Source organism: Anabrus simplex, chromosome 1 (genome assembly GCF_040414725.1).
Source record: "Anabrus simplex isolate iqAnaSimp1 chromosome 1, ASM4041472v1, whole genome shotgun sequence".
Lineage (NCBI taxonomy): Eukaryota > Metazoa > Arthropoda > Insecta > Orthoptera > Tettigoniidae > Anabrus > Anabrus simplex.
Genome location: NC_090265.1, coordinates 245,915,001 through 245,941,884, shown reverse-complemented (window position 1 = coordinate 245,941,884; position 26,884 = coordinate 245,915,001). Strand labels below are relative to the sequence as shown.

At 38.9% G+C, this 26,884-nt stretch overlaps 1 protein-coding gene across 1 annotated transcript in view; it reads right to left on the bottom strand.

Annotated features, from left to right (window-relative positions):
• Positions 1-26,884, bottom strand: part of LOC136886360 (serine/threonine-protein kinase/endoribonuclease IRE1) — a 387,729-nt gene that overhangs the window by 318,738 nt on the left and 42,107 nt on the right. The window contains exon 3 of the mRNA XM_068231041.1: positions 2,676-2,718. Coding sequence (XP_068087142.1) covers positions 2,676-2,718 — 43 coding nt within the window. The remainder of the gene's footprint in view (positions 1-2,675; positions 2,719-26,884) is intronic.

Genomic DNA, 26,884 nt, shown 5'->3' with positions numbered 1-26,884 from the left:
CCAATCGTAGGGTCTTCCCATCCAGACCAAGTTCCCATAGAATGGAGAAAAGTGTGTCTCTGTCCACAGAGTCATAAGCTTTCTGAAACTCTACTAGGACCACCACCCAGGGATGTCCACCTCGGCTTTTGTAATTGAGAACAGTCTTAAGATTGTGTATCTGTTCTGGACAGGATCTAGTCTTACGGAAACCAGCTTGGTATTCACCTAACTGTGAGTCTAGCTGTGTGGTGACTCTATTGAGCAGGGCTACAGAGAGGATCTTGTAGGTAATTTGTAACAAGGAAATACCGCTCTAATTGTTGAGGTCTGTCTTACTTCCCTTCTTGTGGAGGGGATGAATCACGGCAGACGTCCATCCTTCGGGTAGGGACTCTGTTGTCCATATGTCCTTTATGATTTGATGGATGCTCTGCAAAGACTGGTCATCTGCATCTTTCCACATCTCGGCAACGATGCGGTCTTCACCTGAAGCCTTGTTCTTGAGACCACCGATGATGTCCTTTATTTCTTCTCTCGTAGGTGGTTGAGAATCAGGGTTCCTGTGTGAAGGCTCATGGAAAATAAGCTTTTCTTTAGGTTCCTTTGTGTTTAGTAGCTTCTGGAAATAATCTGCAAGAGTTTTGGTGCAGTCTTTATTGTTCAGTTGGAGTTTTCCATCTGGCCCGTGGAGGATGAGGGTAGGAGCTGTGTACTGGGTCGTTTGCTTCTTAAGTCCTTTGTACAGGTCTCTTGAGTTGTTTCCCTGAAAATTATTTTCAGCCTGTTCCATTAGGCTCCTGAGATAATTTCTCTTGGCACTGCGGATGATGTTAGCTGTAGCTTTTCTTTGCATGAGGAAGGCTTCATAATTGGCTTCAATTTTATGTTGGTTCCACCTATTCCAGGCTTTACGCCTTTCTTCTATAACCTCATCACACTTTGAACTCCACCGTGGGTGTTTGCCCTTGGTTGATGAGGCAGGGATAGTTTCTTGAGCGGCATCCAGCAAGGCCTTTTGTAAGGCAGGCCATCCTTCTTTCTCTGTTTTCTTCTTGAGGGTATCCTGAAAATCACAATCCTCATCGCGCAGTCACCGAGTGTTGAACCTGGGTATCTTATGACTACTTTGGAGAGTTGGTGTTTTTCTAAAGGGTTGCATATTAATCTTGACAAGTGAATGGTAGTGATCAGAATCTATGTTGGCTCCTCGTAATACCTTGACATTCTGTATGTCCGTATGATGGCGTGCTATAGCAACATGGTCTAACTGGAATTCACCAAGCATAGGATTTGGACTCTTCCAGGTTTTGGCCTTTCTAGGTAGACATTTGAAGGCTGTTGATTTCAGGACTAAGTTGTACTTGTCACAGAGTTCAATGAGACGTTCTCCATTTTTGTTCTCTTATGGGCTGGATAATGGCCTACTATCTTCTGGTACTTCCACTCCTTACCGACTTGTGCACTGAAGTCTCCCATGAGTATGATGGAATGGTGGGAAAGGATCTTATCTAGAGTTGCGTCTAAGGTGGCCCAGCATTGTTCTACATTTTCCAGGTTTGAACGGTTTTTGTCATTCGTGGGTGAGTGGAAATTTACGATTGTGTATGCTTTATTACGAGACCTGAAGTACAACGAGGAGATCCTTCCGTTACATGAAGTGAAATCTAAAATATGGTCAACCACCTTGTGGTGTACCGCGAACCCAGTACCAAATTGTGGAAGTGTCTTGATAACTCTTTCACCAGGTTTCCCCTTGTAGATTCTGTACACTCCGGACTCTATTGTATCCTCGTCGGTAAACCAAGTCTCTTGTAGCACTGCTATCATAACCTTGTACTTTTCCAGCACGTCAAACGTTTGTTTGAGCTTACCTACCTTCAGTAGGGAATTACTGTTTATTGTAGCAAAGTACTCGATGTTTCTCTTTGTTCGTCATTTAGCAGAATTAGATAGAAGTGGGAAGCATGAAGGTGCAGGTTCCATAGAATACGATGACCTGCTTGCCCCAGACTGTGTGGGGGTGGATTGTTTACCACCTGGGGTACATTTCTGAATATTCTTTGTCTCCATGTTTCGAGTATTACGAGAGTCGTAATGGTGGTTACCTAAAAGGTAACGGGCTTTTAACTATCAAGGTTGTAAGACTTGAAGCCACCAGCACTGATCGGCTCACGGACCCAGTTTCCCGCTGGGATTGGTTATCCAACCTTCCACTGGGTTGCTCGGTTTAACAGGGACACCTGTTGTAAGTTACATGCTGGAGTTGGAGTGAAAGAGGCTAAGTTGAGTTCTCTTGCTGAACCCAATATGTTATAGTAGCAGATGACAAACAACGACGCGTTTCACTCCCATTTGCCCAGAGCCATGTGATGACAAAAGCCACATGGACTCCTCCCAGGTTATTATTATTATTATTATTGTTATTGATTGACTGACTGACCGACTGAACTGCATCAGATCAGTCCAAGGACTGATGACATAATTTTTTTAAATAACCAACCGAATACTGCACATAATTCACTTCCTTGTAATAAAGTCTTAAGAACATGAATTTCATATGTTATTATTGTATTTAATTCTAACTCCCAAATAACAAAATTGAAACATATGTACAATGTTTCAAGCTGGAACGATTAACACCCAACAACACGAGCTTTTAATAATGATATGAGATCTTAAAACAATATACTCACGTAATAGCCTTTTTAGTGTCTACAGGAACCTTAACAACAGGTTCTGAAACAAACAGTACACAACACATTATAGCTATTAAAAAACATGTTAAATTTTATGAATTGAGTTGTTATAAATTATACCATCATTTTAAAAGAAGATTGGGTTTTAAACATGGGGAAATATATATGTATATATAAATCTCTAAACTCTATAACAAAGAACCATCTATATATATAAAATAAGAGTTTTGTCTGTACATTGCTCAAAATTTGAAAAGAATGGTATTTCTATATCGGTCATGTCCACAGTAACAAGAAAATGCATTTTTTACTTTTCCGTAATTTCAGTCTGTCTGTCTGTATGTACACGCATCACGAGAAAACGGCTGAAGAGAATTTAATGAAAATCGGAATGTAAAGTTGGGTGATGAACCGCTACAATCTAGGCTATAAATTATTTTAATCACGCTAAAATGGTAGTTTAGGGGAAGGCCTGAAATTTTATTCTCAAATAATTATGTTATTAGTGGTCGTGCCTTAATGAAAATCCCTAGACAAAGATGGGAAATAATTCGCTAGGATATAGGCTATACATGCTGAGAAAAATGGTAGTTTAGGGTAAGGCCTAAAATTTAATTGTCAAATATTTATTTTGTTAATGGTCTTATCTTCACAAAAATTGGTATGCAAAGTCGGGGAATAGGTCGCTATAATCTAGGCTATCAATAATGTTATTCGCACTGAGTGAAATGGTAGTTTAGGGGAAGGCCTGAAATGTAATCTATATATAAAATAAGTGTTTTGCCTGTGCATTGCTCAGAATTTGAAGTGAATTATATTTCTGTATCTGTCATGTCCACACTAACAAGTAAATGCATTTTTTACTTTTCCGTAATTTTTGTCTGTCTGTATGTACGTATGTACACGTATCAATAGAAAACGGCTGAAGAGAATTTAATGAAAATCAATATATAATGTCGGGTGATGAACCACTGCAATCTAGGCTACAAATTATTTTATTCACGTTGAGTGAAATGGTAGTTTAGGGGAAGGCCTGAAATGTAATTCTCAAATAATTTATTTATGTTATTAGTGGTCGTATCGATAAATACTACATAACTAACATAACTTTAGTTATGTCGTAAGTTAGTAGTAGTTATGTAAGAAGTTATTAAATTTCCGATCACTTATGTCTTATACATTGTTAGTGTAACGCATATAATCAGAGATATTCATGAATTTGGTCAGCGCTGAGTCACGAGAAAATGGGTAAACAGAATTAGTGAAAATCGGTATGTAAAATCTGAGAATAAGGAACTACAATCTACGATATAAATAATTTTGTAAGACACCCTAATATCACAGAGTCGAAAGAAAACTAATGTGAAGGCCTGCAGTATAGAAAGCTCATAAACGTTATCAACAATAACATTACATTGACCATTGTTTGTTGTGATGTGCTTTTTGTCTTCTGTTTCCTCTCATCCCCGATAGATAGGATTACTGCAGCGTACCGAGGTTTTTTTACTTTGTTTGACGTCGCACAGACGCAGATAGGTCTTATGGCGACGATGGGATAGGAAATGAATAGTGGTGTGAAGGAAGCCGCCTTGGCTTTAAGGTACAGCCTGGTGTGACTGGTGTGAAAATGAGAAACCACGGGGTTGCCGGCAGTGGGGTTCGAATCCACTATCTCCCGGATGCAAGCTCACAGCTGCGCGCCCCTAACCACACGGGCAGCTCGCCTGGTCGTACCGACTGTAACAGCCTGCCTGTATATTGGCGGGAAGTAGCTGGGGAGTAAGATAACTTTCTTCTTTAGCATGCCATTCCTCTGGTTCATACATTTTCTGATATATCTGGTACGTAACACACTGGTTCATCATAGTATTCAAGCTATTCAGTCCCTACACTGAGGCACTGATTGGAATGAGTAGTGTGCATACTTAACGGCAGTCTGCGACCTGGTTATTCCAGATCTGGAACTTTAGACTCTTAGATCAGCACCGTAGTACTGTTCGTTGAAAGTGAGAAAGTGTGCGGTTTTTCATTTGATCGAGTATTTTATATGATAACATTGCCTTCAATCGCTACATTTCTACTGACGTTTTTGTAATGACCTATGTTGAATTCAGTTAGGAAAACCACCAAGTCAGTCTTTCTGAGAATCCCGTAGCGAAGCACGGGTACATCAGCTAGTATTTAATATAATCTGCTGCAAAACAGGCCAAGTCCAAGCCCCTCATATTTGATTGGTAATCCATTCTGCAGAATGAATATTAAAGTCAGGAATACTGACTCAATAATTCAGAGGTATCAAGGATATCAAATTCATCAGGTCCAGTTAAGCTGCTGCTGCTGATGATGATGATGATGATGCCAATGGTGAGTAAATTAGCTTCCTCATCCCAAGGTAATGTAGCTCTATTCAGGCACTCCCCCATTGGAGGTGACCAGCATGGTGACCCCCTGCCAATCGTAAAATTCTGGCAGTACCGGGAATCAAACCTGGGCCATGGAGGACAGCAGCTAATAGTGCTAACCATTACAATACGCATACCTGCCAACTTTACAAAACCAAAAGTCAGAACATTTTGATCCAAAAATCAGGAAAAATCAGGAGATACAATTGGACAAAACTGCTTATTCTACATGTCTCGCGCAATACAGGAGTACTATGTGCGCCATACATGGTTATTGGGTATCCTCTTTTTTTTTCCATTTAGCCCACGTTGGCGTTCAAGAAAATCCGCAGCTGAAATCGGAGAACATCTCAGAGATTATGTAAAACATAAAATATTTTACGTGACTTCGACTGAGAATTACCCATTATCTCTCCTTCATTTGCAATATTTAAGTTTTACGGACTTTTTCGTGCCTTAAAAATTCAACTGCAGATTCCACAACTTATTATCAACTGTAAGATTAACTTATATTAATGTTATAATCTATAAATCATAATAATAATAATAATAAATTAAATTCTTAATAACTATTATTTATTCAAAATAATGTAGTATACTTTGGATAAGTTAAATCTTTGATTCCTTTTTTTACACTAATATTTCTCTGAATGTATTGTTTTGTATTCATTCTCTTAATCTTGACATTCTAGTCCGCAATCACAGAATATACTATCAGCTCTTCCAAGGTCTTGACTTCATACACAAATATAATTCCTCTCCTTGAAGTTTGCTCGGATTGAAATTACTTAAATGAAAATCATCTTGACCTCACAAAAATTACTATTCACATCTCCTATGTTTCTTATTGAAGAATAAAAATTCAAGAATTCTTTATGTCGAGACAAAAAAAAACTCGATTAACATGATTGGAAATATTGAAATTACACAATAGATAATAAAAAATAAAATTCTTCAGGTCAAGTAAGAATGATTAAGGCAGATTATTTCATTCATCTTCGATGTAGGCCTACGTGATAAATTATTTTATTAAACATATGCAGAATAAGATTAGTTTCACTTTTGTAGCTTTCAATGGCTACCTATCATAATATTTTAAAAGAATATTATTAATCGTGAATAGTTACATTCGAAATACTTTCCTAAGAAACAGGTAAAATTGTCCCAAATAGTTTCAACAAATTTGTTGACAGGTTGGATTTAAGTCATATCACTTCATAAAATACAATCATATGATTGCAAGATGACAAGGAATACCATGGATGAACTTCCTAATTCTTTAATAGTGATAGGCTAACATAATGAAGACACTAAGATCGTATCTGCTATCAATGATCTGCTATTTCAGTTTAAATCAGCTTAAACCTCAAATATAATATGAAATTCTCTTTGAGGTTGCCATCAGAGTCTTAATTAAAGGTTAGCCTACATGTAATTATTTTTGATGACCATAATCTATTATTGTCTCGTAAGTCCATTATCAAATTGCCATAAACTCATATTATAGGTTATTCCATATTTCACGTCATTACTAGCATCTATTATAACAATGATCTCTATTCGTGTTACTTAATCTTTCATTAATTAACCTTACATACAAAATCTTTCCTCATATGTCGTCATATTTATAAATTCCTCAAATACGTTATCCAAGATAATATTATTCCTTAATCTCAAATTCCTTACCTCATATTTTCATCATATCTTTACATCGCTGCATATGCAAATAGTATTTAATCAATTCCATGTAACGCACAACTCCATTAACTTCTCAACTGAGTAAAATTAATATTTCATGGATCAACAACTAACATATTCCTAGCAATATGCACTTCACTTATCAAAATATTACCATATTTAACCTATACTGACTTACATTTGGCAATAAGTTGCCGATATTTATGACCTCGGTAACCTATAACTTGATATAAACCTATATCGTTCTTCATATTCATCAAAACTTACTATCTCTGGTATTGCTTCTTGAGAATAAACTGAAATATTGTTAACACAACACTTCACTGACATACGCATCTCTTCTGACACTTGGATGTGTTTAAATATTTTGGAAGACTACCTATAACCTTCCTTAAAACATCACTATTAATTCACTCGCATTGAAACTACATATTTAAAACACTTCACGAAGATATAACGACCTATTCCTTATAAACCTCACAATCAACAACTCACTACAAGACAGAATAACGTAATTAATTTTCAAAATAATTCGTAAAACTTATCTTATTTTGCGCATGCTTGTGAGCCGAATAGTTGTTGCTACATCCTTTCTCAGGAACGTTCCTCTCTGGACCTCGGTTCAGTAATCTACGAGTCTCGGCAGTTGAACTCGTATTCACGGGTAGAGTCGGCTGGATTCCATCAGATGTCAATCCCATCTTTGATTTAGGAAGCCATCATGACGTTCTCGGGCACATTCATGAAAAACATATTTAAAGACAATGTTAATATCATCATCTTCTTAGTTCCAAAGCCTTCTTGTATTATTACTATGTTTTGTAAGGTGAAATATGACATCAAATGATCTGCTACAGAAGTTTCTATTGATGTTAATGGTAGCTTAGGATCGTCTAATTTATCGATAATTCGCTCTAAATATTAGCGTTTTCTTAAAGTGTTTCCTAAAGAAACTTTTGTTATTCTTCAGTGCAGTCTCAGTATACAACCAATTGAATTGAATTTTAACTCCTCCTATATATTTTGCTTTAAATCTCGTATATTTGAGATGCACAGCGATAGGATTACGTAATATGTTTACTTTTATCGATAAATTTGGTATTCTTCCTTTAAAATTAGTTATTTTTTTCATAAAATTTGTTTCTCGAACTTCACCGTGGCTTATTTCAATTCAGTGTTTGATTGTTCTCTCTACTGACATTAACATTTTGAAATTACTATATTTATCTCGGTCACGGCCACTTTGATTCCACTTGCTCGTATCATTTAACTGGTATTTTCTGAAGTTTGATATACGAAAGTTTTAGCATTATTCACGGCAAATGACGACTTTAACATTCAGTTTTAAATAATCAGGCCAATGAAATGGTACATATGGTATATATCAGGGGTTTCCAAATGGCAGCCGGCGGGCCACACGTGGCCCACGAAGCCATATAATGCGGCCCACAAGAGCATTTTAATAAATAATGTGAAGGATAGTTACAAAATAATATTTTATAGGTCGTTCAAGATGTATTAATTTTTATATTAGTTATGGACCCAAGTCCAAACTAGTTCATTCTTTATTAAAATTCACTTGATCTGGATAGATTATTATCATTTAAAAAAATTTAAAATCCAAATTTCAGATAATAATGATTGGTTTTTACGTCCCACTAACTACTTTTGATGTTTTTCAGAGACACCAATGTGCCGGAATTTTGTCGTGCTGGAGTTCTTTTACATGCCAGTAAATCAATTGACACGAGGCTGACGTATTTGAGCACCTTCGGAATGATCTAACGATGAACCTGCCAAGCCAGCGCCTCAACCATCTGCAATTGTAAAATAATGTTTTACCTAAGTAATTAAAATTATCAAACCTTTATTTCAATTGAATTATGCATATTATTTCTTCATAATAGTAATTCTGTAGGCCTACTATATGCAGAATTTTACGAAAATTGGCCTATTATTCAAGTGCGGTCCGCAAACATGCCTAAGGTTTCCTATATGGCCCTCGAGCCCTTACAAATTGGAAACCCCTGGTATATAACACTTATTGTCTCAATGCACAGTTGTGGACAACTAGACTTAATGATAGCATTCAAATTGAAGAATTAAGAAACAGTGCAAGCCATAAACTCAGATATTCACAAGCAAGAAAGTGTTTTACACATATGTTGTTTTTATTTTATGAATACTTATAAGTTACTTTTAAGTTTAGGAATATTCACTCAGTGTTGCCAACTTAGCGGATTTTCCGCTAAATTTGGCGGAATTAGAAGAGTGTCGGTGGAGAAATATATCATTTAGCAGACAGCGGATTTCTTGGCGGAATTCTAGATTTATTATAGCAGAATTTAGGGTTTTATCCATTTACGTTATTTTTTAATTTGTAATCCAGTCTATCTCTGAGCTATTCCAGATTTCTTATCAGGAGCTAGCAGTCACATGAGGAAAACATGTTATCTGGATTTGATGTTATGAGATCATGGTATCATAAATTTGTAATGCGTGGGGAAAGGGTACTTATCTCTTAGTTGACGAATGATGACAGACAAATGAAACTGTGAGAGAGTAGCATTTATATTTATGCTATGAAGGAAGACTGTTTAACAAACTGGCCTGTTTGGTGTGTGGCCCTTGAGGTAGGGGATTCACCTAGTTTGCACCCGGCACTAAAACGCCTACAAATTTTAGCTCACCGGCTCGCAGGCAGGGGGTTAATCCCAGTGAAACTCACAAATCAGGTGAATGCAGATATTTACTATTATTATTATTAGTCATTCTTATTGCTCGTTATTTGAGATCGGATTTTTAGTAATATTTAGTGGATCTTGAAAATATAAGTTGGCAACACTGTATTCACTTTTCATAGATGCGTATTCACGTATGATAACATATACTTAACTTCCAATTTGACGAATGCCCTACTCTTGAGTTCAACCTGACATGTTACCGTCACATGATATTCCTTTTTAGATATGGTAATGTTTGCAATTGCACGATGTGTTATATGTATATGTATGTCCAGCTGAGGATGACCCGCTAGGGTCGAAACCGGTCCTGTATTTTTAATAACAATAATAAACAAGTATTGATTAGGTGGAGTTCTTCTCCTCTTTGCATTTGTGTGAGTCGTCTATATGGATATGAAGCTCATATATTACGATAATTTTTATTATTCGTGTTTATTCAGGATAATGTTAGTGTGGTTGTAGTTTGTATTCATGTCGTAGTAAAAGGGGTGCCCATGAGTCCGACTAATTTAAATATTTTATTTTAGAGTTACTTTTAAATGGTGCAGTATAATGGCAATATGGTTTATTTATTCATTTGAATACTTTTAGTAGCACAGGATTTCTCTCAGCAGGCCTTTTTCAGATTGTATTCTGAAAACATTCCAACGAAACAAAATGTGTTTAGCGACAAGTATTGTTGATTGATGGCTGCAAGAATTTAATTGTTGTTGAAAACCACTAGATAATCCAGGCAAATAAACGATTGTTTTCCACCCATTAGGTGTTAGCTGAATACTCATTCAGCAGTTTAGATAAAGTTAAGAACGATTTACGTGTGTCAACTTAAAGGCAAGTATTCACTTGAAATTAACCAGGAAGGTGTATTTGTTGTTGTTGGTTGATAATTAATTGCATTTATTAGATTTAATGGGATAACCATTATGTCATGACACTGTGGTCATCAACCGACGTACTTAAACTCAGTAAGCTTTGGAGAGACATGTTGGTCATCAACCACGTTCATTTAATTTTATTTCAGTGGATGCACACTGTGGTCATAAACCATATGTACTTAACATTATTTTCATATTGAGGGTGATGATGATTAGTCCATATTAGTAATATTGGAGTTTACTCATATTCAATGAAGGATTCATATAGCTCGTCCTGTGTGATCATCAGTTAGTGGACCGCCTTAATTAAGAAATGTATGGAAATCAGTTTGTGATGTTCAGGCATTTCATCAGTAAGAAGCTTAACCCACAGTTATTTATGGATTTGAATAGCAATACATCCAGGTTGTTCTAGTTGGTTTCCTTCTAATTTAAGGTGGTTTTTTGACAATGGGTCTTCAGGCATTTTATAGTAATAGTATGGCATCGCACCCTGAAATCGCCCAGCCCCATCATAACAATAAGGTCATTGACCCCAGTCATAGTTCTTTGGCAATTTTTCATTAAATTAATCCTTGTTCTTTTCTTATATAAATACAGTTAGTTTACCCACACCTTTAATTTCATAGTTAACTTCTTTCTTGATACCCTAGTCATGTCAGCAAGTGACGAAGAGCAAGTTAACACTCCCTGAGACAGAAGCATTTACTAAACATGCTCGAGACCTAGAACAGGTAATTTACTAATTAACAGCTGACTAAAGGGTTCAGTAAGAAACGTTTATGTTACCCATAATTTTAGGAAGAACTACACAACCAATATTTAGGCTGTAGTCATTCACGTTAGAATAGATTTCTATGTTTACGGTTGCATCTGAATGTGAAGAGATATCTCCAAAAGCCTGTAACATTGTGTGGGTTTTACATCTTTTCAACCAAAGTTGTTGAACAATCTTTTCTGAATTGAAATTACTCTGAGAACCACTATCACAGATAGCCCGAACTATATGAAACTTTACACTAAGGTAGTTAATTTATGAGGGATGTACTCAGCAATACTTGAATTGCAGGTTTGGTTTTAAGGGAGTGATGGCTAGAGCCCCGGTGATCTGTTCCTTGTTGAGTTTGGTGTTCTGATATATTTGCCGTTGGTGATGTAACCATGTGTGATGGTCTTTATTACATTTTTTACATGTGATTTTAGATGAGCAGGATTTCCAATTATGAGAAATACCAAGACAATTGCTGCATGCATTGTTATCCTTTACCAGTCGTTAATATTTAAACGTAAAAAATCAGGACATGCATATAATTTGTGTGAAGCATTACAAACACAATGTGATTTTGGTTGTAGACATATAGGACTGATGTAATTTTGTAAGTTCATTGAACCCTTGCGGTTTTCTTGGTTTTAAACCATGAGATTGCTTTGCAAAAGAAGTCGGTATGCATAACTGCAAAGTTTGGCAATTCTTTTCTAAGAACTTGACAAAATCGTTGAAGCTAATGACATGATTAGCATGCATGTTTTCAAATTCTAACCTAAGTTTTCTATCAACATGAGTTAACAGTAATTCAGTCAGAATTAAATCTTGAATGCTGGATTGGGCATTTAATGCTGAAATGTGTTTATTAAACAACATGATTCCGGTTCCACAGAACTTGGTTTACTTGGGAGTTCTAACAACTGTTTGACATAATCAGAAGCAATGAGTTTTGGACAATGGTATCTGCTGTTTATTAGATTGTAGGTATTTGTAAACTTAGAGTCTGAAACGCTTATGTCTTTGATTGTATCCTTGGCTTCACCTTTAAGTGATGAAAGTATATAATGAAATCTTTCTATATTTGATAGATCCTCATTAGCTATGATAACATTTTCAAACGTGTCTTTACAATGCAACCATGTGGTTAAATTACTGTACATCGAAAGTTGGCAGGTATATTTTTGGAAGTCTAATATTTCTTTTACATCAGAAATCATTTACAGAAGGAGTGTGTAAATCAACTTCATTTCTTGAAACTATTATGTTGACTGCGCCTTGCAGTTTAGATTCTGCTTTGTCGTACAGCGGTACCAAATTTTAGAATTCTTTTCTGTATTTGTCATGCTGAGCATCTTCCGACTCGTCAAATAACTCCACGTCTAACTGAATTGCTTGGAATTCTTCATTGAGGGATTGCAATCTATTTAATTTAATCTGAAGTAGTGCAAGATCTGCAGCTTCTAACTCTGTGTCAGCAAATATTTCAATGCGGCTAAGACCTGCTTTTATGATTCTTCTTTTCTTAATGGCTTGTTTTCTATGAACTTCATTCATGACGTTCATTATACACGATACCTAACCTATCATTCTTATAATATAACACACAGCTGATGAGGTTACATAATCGTTATAAATTATTAACAAGAGTTTGATGCTTCACAATAAATAAATAATGTGGTTGTGGGCGACATTTTATCTTGCCATCTTAACCTACATTCATCTGGCGTCGTATTTTTCCACCATTATGAACTAGCGTAATTATTATGTACATGTTGTCTTCAGTTACCTTTAGTGATGTTAACTTGGTTATTGTTTTAATATCACAGGCCGGAGGAAAAATAAATGTCAGTGACGGAAAGGAAGGAACATTGTAATTACCATCAGAATTAGATGTGTTTAATTTTAATAATCACGTTGTTGCTATGTATAACAAATTGCAGTGTTGCCAATTCATATGCTTTGAGAGAGTAGAGAATAATAAATTACCGATATTCACACTGGCATCTTACAATTATAAATCATGAACAGATGCCCTATGGACATGTGGTGTCATAGGCCTTTTCTAAATCAAAGAAAACAACGATTAAATGCAGTTTGGGGAGAAATGCACCCGGGATGGAACTCTCCAGGCATACCAAGTGGTCAGTGATGGAGCAGGCAGCTCGAAAACTACAGTGGTACTCAGACAAAAGTCCTCTGTTCTCCAAACAACACAGAAATCGGCGATTCACCATTCACTCAAATAGTTTACACAGACAGTTAGTGAGACAAATAGATCTGTAATTTCTTGCATACTTGGAATCTTGTCAGGCTCTAGGAGAGGAATTACTATTCCCTCTTGCCACTGCCACAGAAACCCACCTTCTATCCAGACTTGGTTGAACACCCCAACAAGATATGCGAGGCTATCCTCGCTGAGATATTTCAGCATCTGTTTATGGACGTTATCTGGTCTGGGAGCCGTGTCCTTGCAATGCGCCAAGGTGCTGCGGAGCTCCCACTCCGAGAAGGGCACGTTATAATCCTCTAAAGCTTGTTTAGCAAAACTCAGATGATGGCGTTCTGCCTCCCACTTCAGAGCGAGGAAATCAAGATGGTAATTCCTGGAACCAGACACATCTGCAAAATGACTAGCTACATGATCAGCAACCTTGGGTGAATCAGTGACGATACTGCCTGCAATGGAAATTCCCGGTACAAAGGATGGTCCTTGTACTCCCAAAATGCGTCTAAGTTTAGTCCACACTTGAGATGATGGTGAATGTGACGTCATACATGACACACATTTTTCCCATGAAGTTTTCTTAGTCTGCCAAAAAAGAACTCGCGCCTTAGCACAGAATTTTTTTTAGGTTACCAAGATGGCCACAGTAGGCTGCCCACGATAGCGTTTAAGAGTGCAACGTCGGTCTTTTACAGATGCTGCAATTTCTTCATTCCACCATGGAAAGAGTTTCTTCTTAGCAGAACCTCTTTGCTGTAGGTATCAGAGTGAACAAAAAAATACCACTGCCACCAGAATCTCAATTAGCATAATCTTATTCTGTTGAGTATGGTCTAAAATTTCTCAAGACCATATGATGACCTAGTCTGAGATTAATTTCTTGAATACAGACTATACTCACCGCGAACTGACTAATTAGCTGGTGCAGCTCAGTAAGATGCCTGTCATAACCGTTACAATTCCACTGTAACAGTACCATAGCATGGACTTTTCTGGAGTTTTAGGTTATAAGCGGAGATACGCTTTTAAACTGAAACACCACCATCACCTAGATGTATGCTGGATGTCCTTGCCCTCATTAGCACACGAGGTGATTAACGCCAAGTGCTTCTTCAACATTATCAGTGTCAGAATTTCTTCCATACAAGTATTACGGGTCCCGGAGGAAATTCCCCTTTACAACAAGTATTACAGTTCCTTGAGGAAATGCCACCTTTACAGTACCAACATAGGACCATATATAATACTTGTATTACGTCGACAATGTAATGGGATTTCTTCCTACAAGAGAAGCGCCTAGGTTTTGAAGCAGGTGTACTTGCTGGCGCTCACACATAGCCTCCAGATGGAGGGCATTTTTCCCCATTTGTAGGAGGGGTGGGGGAGTGCCTGGTAAGGGCTCCCCTCTTTCCCACCTTATTTTCTTGCTTAGATGGGCTGGGAGGTGAATTCTCAGCCCCGAACGACGATGCCACTTCCGTTGGCTTGGGTGCGGCTGACGCCGACCTCTTGGGGGAATGAGCCAGGCTTCTTCCCCTGCTGTGCCAGCTTAGGATTCCCAACCAGCACGGCTTCTTTGTGTTTGAAGACTGGGCCACCTCCAAGTTTTTACTCTTTGCGGCTTTGCTCACAGGAGCAACAGCCACCTTGGGCACAGCGATCTTCTCGAGCATTGCTGAAGTAAACGACGAACCTAGTAAACGTTGTGCTAATATGCTGAAGTCTAGTGTCTTCACAGGCACATTTGTGGAATTAAACTTACGGAGCGCTTCCAGGTAGGAATGACCATCCAGCGTCTTGATCTCCTGGATCTTCTTCTCACTGAGATAGACCGGACAGTTTCTATCTCTAGGAGAATGAAAGCCAGGGCAGTTAGTGCAACTGTAAAGAGGTGCGCACTCTTCTGCACCATGAGCTGCTCTTCCACATGTACCACACACAGACTGATTCGAACAACTAGATACCATATGCCCAAACCTTTGTCATTGATAGCACCACATGGGATGAGGGATGTACGGCCTCACATCGCAAAGATAGCTTGCTACCTTGATTTTTTCTGGTAACGCCGACAATTTGAAGGAGGCAATGAACACACCCATGGTAAGGTCTTCACTGTTGACTTTGCACGCAATGCGCCAAACATGTGTCATGCCACGGTGCTTCATGTCTTTCATCAACACATTGTCAATGTTCAAGATGAGATCACAACGGAATAACTCCACAAAACAGATTCAAGGTTTTGTGCTCTTCCACTTTCATGGCGATTTTAGTGGTCACACTTGAGCAACAGATCAGCTTGCACAGCAGTGCAAGTCTTTACAACAGACTACCGTTGCACATTTTTAAGACCTTCCAGTTCCCCGTAGACACCTTCCATGTGTCTGCTAAACAAAATAAGACATCACAAGCTTGAAGCCATTCCCATTGGTTCTGGTAGCAACCAGGATGCTGATCTTCCTACCCATGATAGAAATATCTCCTTCCCAGTCCTCAAGCATTTCTCTCATGATGTGCTCCGCATAGACATTGAATAGGGTGGGTGAGAACGCAGCCCTGTCTTGCACAACCTTCTGCTTTGACGTTTCTGGACATCGCTTGGTTAACCCGAACAGTTACCGTGTTGCTCTGATAAAGATTCTGCACAAGTACCACCAGATCCTGTGGGACCCCCATTCCTAGAAGAATGGTCCAGAGAGGTGTCCATTTCACCGAATCAAATACCTTGATACAATCAATGAAGCGCAGGAAGGTCGCAACACTAAACTCTTTGGAATTTTCCACAATCTGCTGGACATTCAGAATTTTCTCCCTGGTGCCTTTCTTTTGATAAAGCCACATTACTCTTCAGCTATTTCAGGATGTAGAAAGTTTTCCAGCCTATTACGAAGGACATGGAGAAGAGTCTTGCTCACATGAGGGATGTGAGCTACTGTTCTGTAGTTGGAACATTGAGTCAGGGAACCTTGAAGATTGAGTGACACCATTCATCCGGTCATCCCCCAATCCTCCAGATGGTAATGCATAGCTCTAGTATTTTGTTTGATCCACCTTTACCCAGGGCTTTCAATACCTCGGCAGTGATGCCATCCATCCCGAGTGACTTTCTGGTTCTCAGCTGACTAATAGCCTTTTAAATCTTAGACTGTAAGAGAGCAGGTCCCAGTTCATAAGAGGAGAAATATATTACCACTTATTATATATGCCACTCTGGGCTAGTATGACTTACAATAGGACTTCTAATTGAGGTAACTAAATAGAATTCAAGAAACTAAATCATAAAATTATCAGTGTTTCGCCCCAGTGCAGCATAGGCACATTCCCAAGACACTGGCCAGCTAGCACGCCAGTAGTAACACCTCTGAATAAGTTTTCTCAATTTTATTTGAATGTAAGGGTTGCTGGCGAGCAAGAAATTTGGGAATGTCTTGACAGCTGGGTGGTCTGCCACCCAAATTCTGATTCTCTCAGGGGAACAACCCCATGGGAACAAGCACAACACGAAGCATGGGATCTGGCTGATTCTGGCTGGTAGTGCACAGGTAGCTCATGTCAATTAGTACAGAATGTGGCCTGGAAATTAATAGACGAAAGACAATGGTAACGATTGTCGACAGAAAATCCAACCAAATGTGAGGGAGGTAGCCGGTTTCAAGGTCATCCAGAAATTTGTCTACTTAGGCTCCACGAATTCTGATACAGGAGGATGTTCTGATGAAATCAAGAGAAGAACGGGCATAGCCAGGGCAGCCACCAAAAAACTGGGTAGAATAGAGAAGGACCGGAGTGTTACAAAGAACACAAAATAGCAACTAGCTCACTCTCTCATATGCCCCATTGCCACCTATGCATATGAGTTCTAGACAATTAAACAGGCAGATAAGAGGAAAATAGAGAGCTTTGAGATGTGGGTTTACCAACACATTCTCCGAATTTCTTCGACTGAACAATGAACTAACGTGTCCGAGCTGGAAGAACTAGGAAACCAGACTAGGCTTGTCGAGACGATCAGCCAGGCTTACCTCCAATACTTTGTACACATTGTCAGAAGAACACACTCAGGAGAAGCTTGTGGTGGAGGGAAAGATTTGTGGCAAGAGATTGCAAGAAAGATATCCAATCAGAAGGGTGGACCAGCTGCAGCCTCTGGTGGGGAAATCTTTCCACGAGGCAACGCTTATAGAGACAGACCTCCAGACTTGGAGAAAGAAAATCTGGACAGTGAAATCATGAACATTGCCATGCCCTATCAAGTGTGGAGAATTGAGGAGGAGGACGTTGGCACTGCATTGTGCTTATCACATAATAGCTTGCAGTGGTGTTGCAACCAGCGTGCTAGCCAGCCAGTGTCTTGGAAAAGTGCGGTATCCAACTGATGAATCCATGCCGCACTGAGGTGAAACACTGGTAATATTACAAATGAATATCATATCCAACTGATGAATCCATGCCGCACTGAGATGAAACACTGGTAATATTACAAATGAATATCATCAATTTTATTTAGTTACCTTAATGGTAAGATATACTTAGGTCATACTAGCCTGGAAGGGCATATATTGCAAGTGGAGATATATTTTACAATAATTCGCTTTACATCGCACTGACATAGGTAGTCTTATGGTGACAATGGAATAGGAAAGGCCTAGGAGCGGGAAGAAAGTGATCATTGCCTTAATTAAGGTACAGACCCAGCATTTTCTTGCTGTGAAAATGGGAAACCATGGAAAACCATCTTCAGGGCTGACAACAGTATCTCCCAAATGCAACCTGACAGCCATGTGACAGAAACCACGCAGCCACTCACTCGGTAGGAGATATATTTCTCCCCTAGTTTGTCAGCACTGCATTGTGCTTATCACATGATATCTTACAGCAGTTTCACTACCAGTGTGCTAGCCAATCAGTGTCTTGGGAAGGTGTGATCTCAAACCGATGAGCCTATGCACACTGGGGAAAAACACTGGTAGTTTTACTATTGAGTTTCCTGAATTTTATTTAGTTACCTCAATCAGCAGCCATATTTTAGGTCACACGAGCCTGGAAGGGCATACATAGCAAATGGAGATAAAGTATTTCTCCCCTAGAACATTGGCACTGCTTTGGTCTTATCACAATACCTTGTAGTGGTGTCGCTACCGGCATTCTAGCCTGGCCAGTGTCTTGGGAAGGTGCAGTATCCAATTTATGAGTCTATGCCACACTGGGGCAAAACACTCGTTGATTTTCTAATTTAGTTACCTTAATCAGAAGCCATATTTTTGGTCATGCTATCCTAGAAGGGCATATATAACAAGTGGAGATATATTTCTTCCCTAGTATGTTGGCACTGCATTATACTTATCACATGATACAGTATCTTGCAGTGGTGTCACTACGGTCGTGCTAGTCGGCCAGTGTATTGGGAAGATGCAGTATACAATTTCTGAGTCTATGCCGCACTGGAGCAAAACACTGTTCGTTTTCTGATTCAGTTTCCTAAATTTTATTTAGTTACCTCAATTGGAAGCCATATTTTCAGTCATACCAGCCCAGAAGGGCATATACAGCAAGTGGAGATATACAACCTGTGTCTGAAAAGTTCGATGAATGGTCTCATGAAATAAAGACAACGTAAGTTACACACAAAATTCCTTTACTGGCCATCAAAGTAATCTCCGTTAGCTACAACACACTTTCAACATCGACTGTAAAACTACTGGAAGCTGGTAGCAAACGCTTATTTTGAAATCTCCCAGAGAACCCTTGTCACACATTGTTGGATACCAGATACACTGTTGAATCGGTGGCCTTGCCTTTCAGGGGTATCATTCGTAAGGACAGTCGCCGATCATTCGCAAGCATCTGTCGCACTCGTTCGATGTGCTTGTGGTTGGTCGACCCAAACGCACCTCGTCCTCAACACCTTCCTTTCCGTCTCGAAAGCGTTTAAACCAGTCAGAAATGCACTTTTTACTCACTGCTTGAGCGTGGTAAACTTGCACTAACATTGCGTGTGTATCTGTTGCCGTTTTGCTTAGAAGGAAGCAAACCTTCATGTTAACGCGTTGCTCCGTGTTGCACTCCATTGTGCAATGACACGAGTCCTCACACTGACTCCGTGCGATGTGTTGCAGCATTCAACTCCGTTTAACTGTGTTGAGTTGACCAATAGGGGGCACTTGGTGTCATGTCTCGCAATGCGTATGCACGAGCGCATCATCCGAACTAGCATGGTGTCCGAAATAGGCGACCATTCACCGAACTTTTCAGACACAGGTTGGACTTCTCATCTAGTACATCAGCACTGCATTGTACTTATCATATGATACAGAAGCCATATTTATGTCAATCATTAAATTCATCTTTTCAAACAGCTGCACAACAAACCATCAGAGGATGTCCACTTAGTATTTGAAAATACTACCAAGGTGGACCATGGACCACAGCTTGGAAATCGTCTGATGAGATATGAGGTTGCTGCTGTTCTAAGCACTTACAATACTACTCTAGGAAAAATGCTATTTGGAAGGTAGATGAAGGTAAGCCTCATACAGCAGACATTTTCCATCCACTATACAAGCCTTCCTCCTCTACGAACCATGCGACCTTGCCGCGGTGGGTAGGCTTGTGTGTCCCAATGATGCAGATAGCCGAGCCGCAGGTGCAACCATATCGGATGGGTATCTGTTGAGAGACCAGACTAACAAATGGTTCATCAAAAGCGGGGTAGCAGCCTTTCGGTAGTTGCAAGGGCGGCAGTCTAGATGATTGACTGATACGGCCTTGTAATAATACTCAACATGGCTTAGCAGTGTTGATACTGCTACACGGCTGAAAGCAATGGGAAACTACAGCCGTAACTAACTCCCGAGGACTTGCAGCTCTCTCTGTATGAATGATGTACTGATGATGGCTTCCTCCCGGGTAAAATATTCCGGAGGTAAACTAGTCCCCCTTTCGGATCTCCGGGTGGGGACTACACGAGAGGGGGCGATCATCAGGAAGATGGATACTGACATTCTGCGAGTCGGAGCGTGGAATGTTAGAAGTTTGAATCATTGTGGTAGGTTAGAGAATCTGAAAAGGGAGATGGATAGGCTAAAGTTAGATGTAGTTGGTATAAGTGAAGTACGTTGGCAGGAAGAACAAGATTTTTGGTCAGGCGACTACCGAATTATCAACACAAAATCAAACAGGGGAAATGCAGGAGTTGGTTTAATAATGAATAAGAAAATAGGGCAGCGGGTAAGCTACTACGACCAGCATAGTGAAAGAATTATTGTCGTCAAGATCGACACCAAACCAATGCCCACCACAATAGTGCAGGTCTATATGCCTACTAGTTCAGCGGATGATGAAGAGATCGAAAGAATATACGAGGAGATAGAAGATTTAATACAATATGTAAAAGGTGACTGTTGTAAACAAGATAAGGTTTACAAGAACACAACTTATTTATTTGCTTCACACAGAATTCTACAGTATGTACAGGAATAAAACATAAAATTGTCTTGAAGCAAAGTAGATGATTAATCTTGAGAGAGTCTCTGTTTCTATACACTATGTACACTCTGAATGTATTTACACTCACTGCTATCTTGAAAAGATAGTTCTTGGGAAAGATATAGTTCGTGATAGTTGAAAACTATCATTTGCACTAGCATAGATTAGCTAAGAGAGTTCCTTCTAACTTGAAGTGTCTGAGTTCATAAGCTTGTACTAAATGAAAGCTATGTTCACAATTAGAGAATCTAATGTGTGTGTCGGAGCTTGAGTGAGCTTGGGGATGTGTGGCATACAACATCAGGGCTCGACATGGATGAAGGAACGGGAAAATGGAGTAGTGACCTGAGGTGAAACCTCATACTACCAGAATTCCGTCCACCTGGTCGAGACACATTTTTAAGAGGAGTAGCCTCCGTGTTCGACGTTCAGTGTATTCTGGAGCAGGACACTGGGGAGAATCCTCATAAGTGACAGACAGGGAGCTCCTTATATACTGCACACGACGTAACAGACACCCGCACTGAAGACTGCGCGTCGAGTCTCGAATGATCCACACTTGCGTGCGTGCGGCTGGCTGGCGCTGAGCGAAGAGAGCGGAGGACATGCAACAGTGATGAGAATCTAATTGTGAAGGGAGACTGGAATGCAGTGGTAGGCCAAGGAAGAGAAGGTAGTATAGTAGGAGAATTTGGATTGGGACAAAGGAACGAAAGAGGAAGTTGGTTGGTTGAATTCTGCACTGATCATAATTTAGTCCTTGCCAATACTTGGTTCAAACACCACAAACAACGGCTGTATACGTGGACGAGACCTGGAGACACTGGAAGGTATCAAATAGACTTCATTATGATTAGGCAGAGATTCAGAAACCAGGTGTTGGATTGCAAAACTTTCCCAGGAGCAGACGTGGACTCTGACCACAACTTGTTGGTCATGAAATGCCATCTGAAGTTGAAGAAATTGAAGAAAGGAAAGAATGCAAAAAGATGGGATCTAGACAAGTTGAAAGAAAAGAGTGTGAGGGATTGTTTCAAGGAACACGTTGCAAAAGGACTAAATGAAAAGGCTGAAGGAAACACTATGGAGGAAGAGTGGATAGCCATGAAAAATGAAGTCCGCAGGGCTGCTGAAGAAATGTTAGGAAGGAAGAAAAGATCAACTAAGAATCAGTGGATAACTCAGAAGATACTAGACGTGATTGATGAACGACAAAAATACAAAAATGCTAGAAATGAAGAGGGCAGAAAAGAATACAGGCGATTAAAGAATCAAGTGCATAGAAAGTGCAAGGTAGCTAAGGAAGAATGGCTGAAGGAGAAGTGCAAGGATGTCGAAGGCTGTATGGTCCTGGGAAATGTAGATGCTGCATACAGGAAAATCAAGGAAACATTTCGAGAAAGGAAATCTAGGTGTATAAATATTAAGAGCTCAGATGGAAAGCCACTTCTAGGGAAAGGCAAAGCAGAAAGATGGCAGGAGCATATCCAACAGTTGTATCAAGGTAAAGATGTACATAATTTGGTTCTGGAACATGAAGAGGCTGTTGATGCTGATGAAATGGGCGACCCAATTTTGAGGTCAGAGTTTGACAGAGCTGTGAGGGACCTACATAGGAACAAGGCACCTGGAATTGATGACATTCCCTCTCAATTACTGACTGCCTTAGGAGAAACCAGCATGGCAAGGTTATTTCATTTAGTGTGCAAGGTGTATGAGACAGGAGAAGTCCCATCTGATTTTCGGAAGAATGTTGTTATACCAACTCCCAAGAAAGCCGGTGCTGATAGGTGTGAAAACTACCGCACCATTAGTTTAGTATCTCATGCCTGCAAAATTTTAACACGTATTATTTACAGAAGAATGGAAAAACAAGTTGAAGCTGAGTTGGGAGAAGATCAATTTGGCTTCAGAAGAAATGTAGGAACACGTGAAGCAATCCTGACTTTACGTCTGATCTTAGAGGATCGAATCAAGAAGGACAAGCCCACGTACATGGCATTCGTAGATCTAGAAAAGGCATTCGATAATGTTGATTGGACCAAGCTATTTCAGATTCTGAAGATGATAGTATAACCTTCCAATGTATGTCAGGATGAGATTGGTGAACACATTGGAAGTTTATGTCGAGAAATAATGTCAATGAAATCTCATATCCGGTTATCACACCTCCAGATGAATTAGAAGGCAGTCGATTTGTCTAATTACGTGAACGGCATCGCCGAATTGAAGATATCAGCAGATTGATAACCAGCTCTAAACCCCGTGGTATCTGGGAAATGTTGGTAGATAGTTAATATTGTGAAACATAGGGCAGGATTATATGAATAATACGTATTCTTCAAGTAAAGTTTCCGAAATGCATGAACGGCAGTATATCTGCGACAGAATGTTACTGAGGGCCATGAAATATGTAAACAATAAATTTATATGAGAGGGCCATACCTTGTACATCTAGTCTCGCACGATCCAACGATCGAGATGAAATAAAGAAACTGTCGATTACTAACCTAAATATGAGGCGGCAATTATTAAATAAGTTCCTTTACTAATACAGCTGATTTGTACGAGATCGTCTTACATTATGTGTCAAATGTTTCCAATTGTCAGAAACATATGGGAGCTAGAAGCTGAGAAGAATTCTGAAAAGCAAACCGTCTGCAATTATTATGTTGTAGTAGAATCTGTTTTGTCTCTGAAGAAGTTGACACTCTAAATCTGCACCTCAGAAAGATCGGAAGCGAGAATTCATAGGGAAAAGGATTGTATTGAAAGGAGTTACTAAAGAGATATTGGCATATTATAAACATACAATATTGTAAAACAAGATATCTTGTTATTGAATGAAAAGGCAAGTGTATCGCTTGAACTGTTAAAATTGTATTAAGGTGTATGACCTTGTTCTAATTGATATCTTTGAGTTTCAGGTAACATGGAACCGTCAGCAGTTATTTATTCAGATACAATGTGTGCACGTATTAACATGAACAACTAAAATAGAGGGACCTCAAAGGATCTGATCTGAAATGTGATGGACAATACTTGATGATGTTATTGAGTGAGAGCTGAACTCGGAAGGTGACACCGTCGTGGAGCAACAACCCAGGATGAGTACTTGAATATCTTATACATATTCCGCCACGTAATTGCTTATTGTAGTTGTAGAGTAGTATTTATTTTGTTGTCAATTTTGACATGAACAATTTTAACTTGAAAGCGACCGTTATTTGTTGAACATTGCGTTGTAATATTTATGATCGTTACGTCTAGTGTGGTGAGCCAGACTACGTTGTGATAATATGCGATAGCTGTGTAAGATTTCTTTAATGTTTGCTAGCAAGATTTTACGAAAGTTTCTTCGACATGGATGTTATTGGTACCGTAATGGTGTTATGGTAATGAACGTTAATTTTAACCTGTAGCTCAGAATACCTCGGAGGAGCTCGGTATTTTGCGACGTGCGATTCTGTGGTCTTCAAAATGTTATGTGCTTGTGTGGAAATACAGTGTTTTGATTATAGAAGTGTGATACTATTGTGGTGATATGGAATTAATGCGGCAACGTATTTAGTAATTTTACGTAATTGCCTGAATAGATTGTTCTTTAGTATTGTGAATTCGCTGTGCATGACGAGTTGTGCGATGTAATAAGGTGTTAGTTACGGTAGGATCTTTGAAAATATTTACGTGGATAGAGTGATATGATGATTATAGACGTGTCATTAGGATTGCGAATTTTATGATGATGTTATGTGAAGGTCCTGATGATGGTATTGACGGTGGGAACTATGTTGGTCATGCGTGAATTTTGATGTTGTCGTGATGAATAATTTATTTAGGTACGAGGCCGTATTTTAGAACAATGTTATAGGATGTTGCACTCACGAACACTAGTAGTTGGTCGTCACATTTATCCTATTTAAATACAAGATTGACCAGAGCGCACGATTTTAAAGGGATGTTTAGGATCTTCGCAAGATAATCGGTAACGTAATAATATTAAGGCTGTGTCGTAGAAGGAAATATGATCTTCTATGGTAAGTAAACCATTTCTTTGCTAGTTGGATTTTGTAGATCATTTGAGTTGACGCCTAGTGCTAATGTAGTATTCCAGGTCAAACGTCGCAGTGGTATCCGGAGGCGCAGAATCAACGTAGTTAGACAAGGTTATTGTAGATGTTGCAATGTTTCTTGATGTTTTTATCTAGGTGTGGTCACCGATGAATGTACGTGAGGATCGAGTCTGTCTTTTAAATACATGATTTTGATGGATGTTACATTATGTTATGATCCTGTGTCTTTCAAGCATTTCTGTTGCATTTATGGTGATTTTATATGGTTAGAATAACGGTAATTTTCAAGTTGCTAGATAGACAGATACTGACATATAGTGCGATGATTTTTAAAGGAGAAATGACGGAATATTATGAGATATTCGGGTAGGAAATAACACTCTGAAGTGGACGATTCTATAATTCCCAGTGATTTATTTTTGAAAAATGCGAGATTGATAACTGATCTTTCCATGTAAGCCTTCAGCAGAGGGACACTTTGTCTCTTTTGTTTCGATTGATGATGTTGTATTTATTTGTAACAAGAGCTTGAAGTTAGGTATTTATTTTCAATTTAACATAATATTTTCCCTTTATATCCGTTTGTGTTGCCGAAAATTTGTTCTTAATGTAATTGATACATCTGAAGTTATTTTAAATCATTAAACGGGAAATCCTTCCATAAAATAAAACTTTTTACGGAGTTATCATTTAAAGTAGCGTAGGAACACTAGGATAGTTATTTAATTTAGGATAAGATAAAATGTTGGTCAATGTGTCTCGTCGAATATGCCAATATCTTCGATCTCTTAATACCCTATTGCGGAATATTCACGTAATTTAGGCAGAAATGATGATTACATTCCACGTTAAAAACCACGATGATAGCAGTCCACTTATTTAACCTGTGTCCCAACTCGTCGGACTTGCACGTCCCTTGAGTGGAGCCTTCATGGATCTCCGACTGCATTGCTTCGCCGCGGCTGAACCCAACACTGAGATATAGAATTAAAATATACAAAATGGTCACAGGGACTGCTGTCAGGGCACATATAGGTTATATAATTTTACTTGGCGCCCAACGTGGGGCCAGAGTTGATTTGTTTTATTACCGAACGACTAGACTCGAATTACTTATCGCGTGGCAGTGGACTTAAAGAAAGGAAAACTCGAAGAGACATCGGTAATCAGAGAACATTGAATCTACAACATTGTTGGTGAAGAATGTTTGAAATATTTATTTAATCATATATGTTATGAGTAATATTGGAAGGATTTGACCGTTAATTAGTACTACGATTTTACTTAGTTTCATTTTATGACATTATGGAAGGATTTTCCGTAAAGTTTCAGCTCTTGTTAATCGGGATAATGAGTCATTTAACTCGGATAGAGCAATAGGTTGTTCCGTGTCACTTATTGTAGGATGTCCGTCATATTTCGGGTCAGATCCGGAGAGACCCATACGTTCATTTATTGAATCTAATTCGTGAGGTGCTAGACAGGTATAGGTGTTGTGGAAACACTAGATAAAGACTGTAGAGAGATATTGAGAGTGATTTATTATCAATAAGGAACGATATAGGAAATTACGATGACGTCTCTTGCTCAAGTAAAACTGTTATTGGAGGAGCTCGCTGGAAAAATGAATAAAATGCAGGAATCGCAAGAAAGTACAGAAAAGAAAATTCAGGAGGCACAAGAAAGTACCGAGAAAAGGATTCAAGAGGTACGAGAATCGCAAGAAAGTACAGAAAAGAGAATTCAGGAAGCGCAAGAAAATACAGAAAAGAAAATTCAGGAGGCACAAGAAAATACCGAGAAGAAAATACAGGAATCACAGAGGACTACTAGAGCAGAAATTCACGAATCACACGAAAAAATGCAAGGAACTTTCGACAGAATCACCGATATGGTGCAAGAAAATATGAAGGTGATGCAAGAAGAGATTGTATCGTTAGGA